General features: G+C 42.7%; 1 protein-coding gene across 3 annotated transcripts in view; it reads right to left on the reverse strand.

The window, feature by feature from the left end:
* Nucleotides 1-10000, reverse strand: part of LOC116851767 (semaphorin-2A) — a 486860-nt gene that overhangs the window by 232027 nt on the left and 244833 nt on the right. For all 3 annotated transcript variants that reach the window (XM_032831541.1, XM_032831540.1, XM_032831537.1), the window contains one exon: nucleotides 3632-3756. In XM_032831541.1, the coding sequence (XP_032687432.1) occupies nucleotides 3632-3756 (125 nt within the window). The remainder of the gene's footprint in view (nucleotides 1-3631; nucleotides 3757-10000) is intronic.

A 10000-nucleotide genomic window follows, 5' to 3' on the forward strand; every position in this document is an offset into this window, starting at 1 on the left:
GAGAGAGAGAGAGAGAGAGAGAGAGAGAGAGAGAGAGAGAGAGAGAGAGAGAGAGAGAGCAAAATACTACTGTGTCCAAAAAGTAAGAAATTAAAAATTAAAAATTTTTTTGTTTAAATCTTTATTTATTATTCAAAATCTATTTCGTCGCCTTCAAAGTAATCCCCCTCAGACACAATACACTTATGCCAACGTTTTTTCCAACCCTCGAAACAGTTGTTAAAGTCGATTTCCGGAATGGCCTTCAAAGCTTTCTTCGATTCAGCTTGTATCTCTTTAATCGAGTCAAAACGGTGTCCCCGAAGCGGTCTTTTGAGTTTAGGGAATAGCCAGAAGTAACACGGTGCTAAATCAGGTGAATATGGTTGTGAAACGATATGGGAATTTTTAGCGAAATGGTCTCGAAGAACCAATGCAGTGTGAGATGGCGCATTATCGTGGTGCAAAAACCAAGAGTTGTCTTTCCACAATTCCGGCCTCTTTTTGCGAATAGCTTCACGCAAACGACGCATAATTTGACACAGATGTCTGTCACAGTGCTACCAATTTCGAAAAAAAATATTTTTGACATTCGATATACCCGCGCAATTTAACTTGAAAATTGGTCTTACTTTTTGGACACAGTAGTATATGTAAGGAATGAAGACACAATACGATGATATAGAATAGTCGACAGATATACGACAAACGGACAGAACAAGATGGCGAAAAAGATGGAGATATGAAATAGAGAAGTAAAACAGGTGATGGCATAGGTATTACATCAAAGGCTACATCGTCGGAAGCGCAAGGGAGATGATGCTTATTGAGTCGGAAGTTGCAACGTGGCTTGCTTGGTCTCGCGGACAACAGAGTGAGTGAGCGTAAATGTGAAAGAGGGAAGGAGAGAGAGAGTCACTGTGCTCGTGATCAGAGAACTAAAGAGAGACCAACACAGAGAGAGGAGCTGGCGTTGGAGGAAGAGGAGGAGGATCTATCGGCCGGAAAGCGTAGATACTCTATCTACCGGCTACCTACGGCGACCGCAATAGATAACTCTTTAGAAAACTCGGTAAAACCGCTGTAACTTGCACGCCGGTTGCTTATAACGTACGAAACCACATCCCTATCTCTCTGGTTGATTTTGTCGAAATCTCTTAATTATAATCGCAGCGACAGATATACCTTGCGTTTCCAGAAACATTACACTTTACTGTCGCAGCTAATCATGGTTTGCTGAAGATGTGTTTGTTGTTATAACTAAGACTTTTGCTACTGTTGCTGCTACATCGGTTTTACAGCTAAATTCCTATTGGATCCCTATATGGCAACTATATCTTTAGACATGTTAGACATTTCACATGTTACATTGAAAAAAAATTTGATAATAACCATTAAGGCTTGGTGCATTGGTGAAATAGTTTCAGTTAAAGCGAATATAATAAAGTAATTTCGTAAATATTAACAAATAATCCTAGCAAGGTTGGTTGTCAAGATTTGATGAATATCATCAATTTATCACATTATGTGATAAATATGTGAAATGACCAAATATTTTAGTAATAGTCAAATTATTTAATAATTATTAACTGGATCGGCTGGATCAACTGAATGAAGAACTTGTTTTATATATTATCTAACTATTACTGGGGAAACGGTTCGTAACTATTAACATATTTAATACTGATTGCCAAATGTTGCACTTGCAAACGCTTAACCAAATACATTTGTTAACCATTACAAGACTTTTATTTCAGTGTGCAACGACATTTAACTACTCCACACATTCTTGCTATCACAGCTAACTGCTACCACAGCTCTTTTCAGTGATAGAAATCACTTTAAAGCGTTATTCCTTGAACAATACAAAACAAGGCACTTTTCCAAAAGCACTTTTCCCTTGTGCTTACGTAATCTCGTAAAATACGTAGGTAAAGAGGACGAAAAGATGCGCACGCGAAATGTTATCGTTGTTATCGTAAATATTCCAGATGTTCTATCAGTGCAAGGAAACGTAGGAAAAAGGGCGCGAACCACGACCACTTGGTTGCATCGGACTGGTGGTGAGTTAGCGCAAGTGAGCCATTATTATGTCGCACGAGTACAGTGGACGTAATTAAACGTCCGAGAGGCGCGCTCTGCTCGAATGGGTTAAAAGATCGGAATTTCCGATAGCTCGTTAAAACGCCGGCGCATCCAAGGGCGAGAGGCAGAGAGAAAGACAGAAAGAGAGCGAGAGAGAGAGAGGCGGAAAATGCGCAACCGATTTCGTTGCTCGCCGTGTTCTATAGTCACAGTGTGGCGAGGCGTGATTAATACCGAAATACGAATGACTTTATTCATGAGGGGCCCACGCCTTGTTATGCAGATCGAATTTATGGCTAAATCATACGGTGCCCTCGGACGGTATCTCGCGGTCGTCAACGTTACCTCTCCTCGCATTTCGCGCTCGCGGCGACGGTGCGAAATCGGGATAACGAGGCTGCGAATGCGGAGCGCGCGCGAGAGAAAGAGAACAACGGCTGCCATGAGTTGGTGGCTACATTATGAATATGCCTTAAAGTAGCTTTCTAACGGACGTTCTGCAACACTGGGGCCTCCTGTCTTTCTCTCTCCTTCTCTACCTTCCACTTTGCCCATTCTCTTCCGCTCTCAGTCTCATTGTTTTTCTCTCTTCGCCTTTTCCGTCTGCTCACTGTGTCGCCTCCCTCAGGTGCACCCAGCGTCCACTGTTCTCCTCGTTTTCGCCTCTGCCGCCTTCATCGTCCTCTACTCGCCTCGTCGGCACGTCTGCCCGTTCTCGGACTCGGCAGTGAGATAGACGTTTATCTCTCGTCTCTACGCTGTGCTCGCTTGCGTTGCGAGGAAATTCATCCGATCGATAGGATGATACCGCATCAGAATCACTCATGAGCGAACGCTCGTTTTCTCCTGTGTTCTCGCCACCGACTGTGATGTTGCAACAAGACGATTGTCGTTCCTCGCGTATTGCGCGTACGCGCGCGTGTTCATCTCCGATATTTTTCCGACTAACGCGCCATTCGTTAATGTCACACCGCTTCTTATGTGTGTATGTGTCGCAGATTTGTTAATCTTGCATAATTTTTGAGTCACGGGGCTGTATTATAAAATTTAATCAGAGCCGCGGGTTATCTAGCTTACGAGAGCTTTATTTAATTCCACATAATTAATTCATGACCTCTTTTTCGCTTGACTTTTTTTCGAGCGTTTTAATTGAACGTTAATAAATACCGACCATTTATCAAGAAGCTTAGCACGCTCTGCAGGAAAATGTGTAATTGCGAAAAACCAGCCGTCCCTTCAACCGATTATTACGCTAACGAGCCTTCAAAGATGGCTATATCCAATACATTAAATAGAAATTTATCATCAGCACACCGCCGTGCTGTCAGTGCCGTCGCATTAAGCGGCCGTTACGATAACGACGATTCATTATATTCGCGATACCCAATTGAAGCGGCGGCAGTCTCCGGCGACGCCGACTGATCGAACTTCTCTGGCTTCTCTCGCGTTTCATTTCTCTCCTTTTCTTTTAATATGAAGCTCAGTCGAGAGAAAGGGAGATGAGAATGTTTATTTAAGAACAGAGAGTGAGCATTACCGCAGACCATAGTATTAACCGATTACTTACCTTCGTGCAGTTTCTCCAGGGTTCCCTCTGCCGAGACTCCAGCGAAGAAGAAGGCGAGCCACAGTAAGCCGACCATTCTTCTAATTCGATTTCTTGACGTATCCATTCCGTTAGCACTTAGATACTAGAACAGAAACGCAGAAGGCATTAATGCACACATGTGAACAACGCGCGCGCGCGCAAAACGTGAAATTGTATTATTATAAAGTGATAACTTTCCCGACAAAAAAATTATCTCATGGTCCTGATCAGCTTGATCCCAATCAGTTATCTAGCATATGTTAATAAGGTGTAATAAGATGTTACTTTAGTGTTTGTTTATTAATAAAATCTTAATTATTCATAATCCTTATTATTAATTAGGTCCTAATTGTCGCGATATATTATTACATGACCTATCAAGACCTGATTACATCACTTTATAGAAACCAGACGACAGATTGGAATAAACTTGAATAAGGTTTTGAGATAAATTCTAGATGGGTTCTATTCAATCAGGAAAATGTAATAACGCTCTATAAATTTCTTGTAGTGAAATTTTAACACGAAAGACTCCATATGAGCGAATATCTTAATCGATTAGAATGAGTATGTGTGATACGACGATGTAATACATCAAATTCACTCCTCAATTTTGAGTGAAAATATTCACTGAACGGCTAAGAGTGGAGAATTCATTCTGTATAAGTGAAAAGTCATTTCACTCCAAGAGAGCAAGAAAATCAATTCATTCTTTCTAGATTATCGGCGCCAACACTTCGCGAAAGAAAGAGCTTCCTAAATCTCGCAAAGATCGAGCTTTCGAACAAGGGCGCGGCCTAGTCTCGCAGCGGCCGCGTCTTAAAATACAGAGAACGGCACGATTAACCGGATTATAAATATGTACTGACGTCCGTCTAAAAGAGCAGCGAATCGATGGTTGGCGGCCAGCCAAGATCTCTCGTAAAATACTGGCGCGTACAGATAATTAAGGGAACGACCGATATAAATCGCGAGTCCTCTCTCCAGGAGCTGATCATACGTGGCTCGTTTTCGCCTGCTTTTCGGACGCGACGCGCAACGACACAACGGGCGACGCTCGTGACAAACGTTATGGCAACGACGGAGGAGGTTGTTAACATCGGCTGGGCGCGGGCAAATATGTTTTTATCGCTGTGCTCCACCTCCTCTCGAGAGAAGCACGGCGAGCACTTCGACGGGCGCGCGGGCAAAGTTCCGTGGAAGTTCGCGCTCCTCTGCAGTATCAATAACCAGTTTTCCGGGACGAAAAACTATCCGAGTCTCTTGGAGAACCGCCGGCGGATATCCTTCCAGCGGTCCTCTTCCTTCTGGCGCAGGAACTGCCGCGGGAGCTTCCCTTCTTACGCGGCCTTTTCTTACACGGCCGCTCTGTGCACGAACCGGCGCGGAGGAAACAAAATAACGAATGGTACTAATAGAGCGTTCTCGGTCTCCAGGAAACTTTTCCACTGTGCCGCGTTGCACTGCGCTATTGGTGGGCCGGTGCGTCGTAAATCAAAAGTTTCTCACCTAGAACGTGAGTATATACATAACATTACCGCGCTCGCAATATCTGTACTCGCACCGAATGTCCTTTTTCTTTATCCCCGCGCAACAGAAAAAGAAAGGGAGAAAATGAGAGAGTGAGTGTGAGAGATCCAAAGAGATAAGATTTGCCGGATCCGGAATGTTTTATAAATGTGTGGAGCGGAGGGAGAAGAGCAGGTCGTTAAAAATCATATATATAAAACAATATTTTATTTATAGACATATGAAAAATAACAACAATAAAGGCCTGTTGCATAGAAAAAAATAGACACTGTTACTAAGATAATAGTTTAGTTTAGTTAGTTTGTTATCTTTACTTAAAATTAAAAAGAAGAAGTGAAACTACTGTATTAGAGCTGTGAATTTTCTTGAGAAAGTCTTTTTGCTAGAAGAATCTTAAAAATGTTCTAAACTAGGACAAACCGGGACTATTTAGCCAGATCAGAGACAAATCTGTGTTCCAGATAATATTTGAAGAAATCCGGGACACTGAGTGGAAAACCAGAACTTTATCGGGAAATACGAGACACATCTGGTCACCTTAAAAGAGAGAACGTGCTAAATTAAGGAGTTCCGCTGGTGGAAACGAGAAGTTTGACGGAGATGTCACGAAGTAAGTAGGTAATCATTGGTAGCGAAATAACGTTTTATTAAGCCAAAAACCACACACGAATGCGGAAATTTTGCTCCGACGATATGTCCATAGGTGACATCATTTTTAGCCGTCTTTTGTTTACAGTATTTTACTCATGACGAATCGATCCGTTTACGTAACGCTCGACACACTCGACTCGACGCGCCCGGAAAGTAAAGTGGTAAAACACGAGGATTAAGGCGACGGTAACCTGGGGAGTTTACTCTTAATTATAATGCATCCGCTCGTGTAACGGAACGGTAAAGGGAATCGAACGAAGAGAAAATCGAAGTACTATCTTCACAATTTCCCACCGGTATTCCGCGACTCAACGTTCTCCGTTTCACGGGTCTTGAGAGTGCGCTCTCGAGGAGCGATGCACTCATGGCATACTAAAACGCCTCACTCAATCAGTTCGGCTTTACGCAAAGCGGCATTTCTAGAACGCTCTCGTCCTTGGATCCGTAATTTGCGCGATACCCTCAAAGCCACCGAGAGAGCTCAGCTGTCTCCGTCTGCTTTAACGATTCCGTGTACACGTAACTGGACATTCCTTTGGCCGCTTACGGCCTGTAAGACTTATCGACGAACGCCACGCTCGAGTACACGTACACAGAAGAGCGTGTCGCTACCTACACCGTATCGGAAAACGATTTCTAAGGGCGACCCTTCAGACTCCGTTTTACTCTGCTCGTAGTATCGATGCACGACGCGGATTATCTCGCGATGAGAATAATCCAGATATACAACGTTATTATAATCGCCCTTAACAGCTGAATCCTAGCAGATACGCAATCTTATCGTATAAAAGATTGAGATTAAACTAAAGGAAAGAGAATTGCTTAGCGAATCGATAAATTGCTTCGGCAAGCGATAGCAGCAGCAGTGGTAGCACAAATCGTTTCTTTCTCCACGTGTAAGAGCCCCCATTATAGATCCTAATGAAGAATTATGAGATCCCGTAACGGTGAAAAGTCATTTCCAAGTTACGATATTTAATCACCTCGGCGAAGACACGACCTTGCGCTGATAAATTTGTAACTCGTGTTAATTGATTAATGGAATCGCGACTTTGACGGTAGTGAAGTAATTGGGAAAGGATCGGAGGCTTCGGGATAGGACGCCCAGAGCAGCAATGGCCACTTAGCCACATTGCAACAGGCATTAACAGTAACGAAGTTAACGAGAGCTCGGTTAAACCGGTTTAGAGGCCACGAAGACTTGCTAGAGGGACGGAAAGCCTAAAACCCGAAGGCGATCTTCGGCTAAGCCCGGCTCCTTCAGCCCTGTTGGAATTAGTAACTTCCACGGCGTCCTTCGTCACCTCGCCTTTACTTTTCATATCGAACGCACTTTGACAGAAAAGATCTTAAAAATCGCGACGATACGCAAGAGCCTGCCGAAGGTATCTGTTGTGCGATGCTATCAAATCGTGAAGAAACCATGTCTTTCTTCTTCTGCGAGAATCAACGTGTTGATTCACTTTTACATGATATTACACATCTTGCCTATTATTCTTGTCTTATTCAGATCTAGGATAAAATATACTGACATCCTCTTAATTACTACCATTAAAACCTGATCTTTTATGCGACCATCAATTGAACTTGTTGAATTCTTCTGCATTCAATTCCAAAAGAGAACTTTACAACTACAATTGTAAACAACCGCCAATGGTCGCAAGAAAAATCAAACTTTTCTAGAGTGTTAATAACTAAGGGGGGTTAGTAATTAGGTGTCTGCCTAATTGCCTCAACTTCAAAAGAATATTACTGTCTTAGTCCGACTTCCGGATTGATCCGTGTCCTTCATTTGTTTTCGACGTTTCCTGAACATTCCAGTTTATTTGTTCCGGGGATTTCTTCTGTAGAGGAATGACCTGAAACTCCTAGTCTGGTTTGACTAGTCTGGTTTGACTAGTCTAGTTTGACTAGTCAGTCTAGTCGTTCTTCTGCTGAAGAAGTTCTACTTCAGAAACAAACTGGAATGCTCAGGAAACGTCGAAAACAAATCCATGAAGGACGTAGCACCAACCCGCTGGTCAGACCAAACATTTCACTATACCGTGAAAATCTAAAATATCATAAATATCATTGTTGTCTCTTTGTTGTGGTTGCAGAATGAATATTGTGCAGAATGAATATTGTGGTTGAGAGATTTATAGGGTTTGGTTACGCTATACAGTAGGATGAAATATCCAATTATTGATATCCTTTTAGTCACTAACCTGGTTTTTCATGAGATCAGCATTGCAGTTAAACTTCTTGCTTTGTGCTCAATAATCTCAAAAGAGAACTTTGTAACTAAAACTGTGGACAATCGCTACTGGTCGCAAGAAAAATCAAATTTTTCTAGATTATTGATGACTAGAATATTAAAGACTAAGAGGGATCACGATAATTGGGCGTCAATAATTGGGTATCTAATTACTTACCCTCTCTCTCTCTCTCTCTCTCTCTCTCTCTCTCTCTCTCTCTCTCTCTCTCTCATTCTTATCTATTATTTTATGCTATTCGTATTCTCTTCCCGATTCAACAGTTGGTCCTGTTTCTAACTGTCTACACGTTATTGAACACAGTCCTCGCGAACGCGTAGGACCTGTGCCGACGTCTCTGCGTAGAAGAGACGTAGTTTGCTGAAACTAGATAGCCTAAGTTTTTAATTTACTCGCACGACTCTGATTCTTCTTCTGTTGGAGTGGATACGAGGAACCTCTCCGATTTCAATTTCACCACGAGGAATCCCCCTCGACTCGCCTGGTATAGAAATGCCGGACAAGAGGGAGTCCTTGAGTGCACTCGAGACTGAAGGACGCTCAGGATCAATATTTATAATCTAGATTCTAGACGACGGTCAGAGACGGTTTGTGCACCACCCGTGTCTGTAAGTGCCAAACAGAACCAGTAGCCATTTTTGCCATGTTCGATCCTTGCAAAAGTGAATGTTTCACTTAAACTTAGAGTAAATTCTGACTATATAAACGAATGTTTCGATCGATTAGAATAAATATGTTCCTCTGACAATGATAGTACGTGACAAATTCACTCTTCAATGTCGAGTGAACGTATAATCGACGATTCATAGTAGAAAATTCATTCTATATGAGTAAAAAATCACTCGAATTCGAGTAACTTGGTGGTCGCTCTACTTTTCGAACGAAATTTCATCCCAAGAAATTTAAATTCATTATACGAAAAAAAATATGGCTGAGATTAACTAACTGTATAGGGAAATATGAACAAACCAAAAATTCTGGTTGAAGTTACCAAAATTCTGCTCAAGTTAACCAGATCCTGGTTAATCAGAAATCTTACTTGGTGAACCAAAATCTTGTTAATTCAAATACAAGATTTCGGCAAATTCTCAACCGGAATTCTGATTCGTTCATATTTTGTCGGATGTTTGGTTGATCCAACCAAATTTCTTTTTCTGTGTATGTTCCTTAGCAAGACAGACCTTACTGGCAGTTTTCCGCATTAGAAATCTACTGGAAGCATAGGACGGTTGAGAAGAATTTATATGGAGTAAGAATTTATATGAAGTAAGAAAACTCTCTCCGCGTACGTTAGAATGTCTAAAGCAACTCACATCGACGGTGAATGATCGGTTACTGGCAGCACGCAGATCTCATTTAACAGAATCACAGGGGCATCGGCCCGGAGTGGCTTGCGTGGCGCGCACTTGCGATCACTGTGCCAGAGCATGCCTTCAAACGAACTTACCCGCGATCTTTTTATTTCGCAGGAAATGGAGGAAGAAAAGGCGGCCCCGGCTCGTTAGCGCGATTACAGTGGAAACTACGGCGGGAACAGCGATCACCGCTATCCACCGTCTGCGGACAGACATGATGGCGCGGCGCCCTTTGTGGAGCTCACGAGTAGCCGATAGTTGACTAAGACATTCGCCTATCTACCGAGAATTTCTCTCAGACGCGAACAATCGGTCAGACAGCCGGTTGTTCGACGATTTCGCCGGTAATCGTGTACGTTTATCATGGCGAAGAAGACGCGAATGGGCGCTTCGATAGCTCGAGTCCTTTGAAGTGTCTAAAAGCCCGTTACACTCAACGAGACAACTACCACGTAGCTCTCCGATGAAGCGATCGATGGGAAGAAAGAAGAAAATAGGAAATACGCGCGCTAGGATGGAAGGCTCGTCTATTCCTGGTAGTCGCACATCGATCTGCG

Source organism: Odontomachus brunneus, unplaced genomic scaffold (genome assembly GCF_010583005.1).
Source record: "Odontomachus brunneus isolate Ranch 3 - 2012 unplaced genomic scaffold, Obru_v1 Obru_scaffold_190, whole genome shotgun sequence".
Classification (NCBI taxonomy): domain Eukaryota; kingdom Metazoa; phylum Arthropoda; class Insecta; order Hymenoptera; family Formicidae; genus Odontomachus; species Odontomachus brunneus.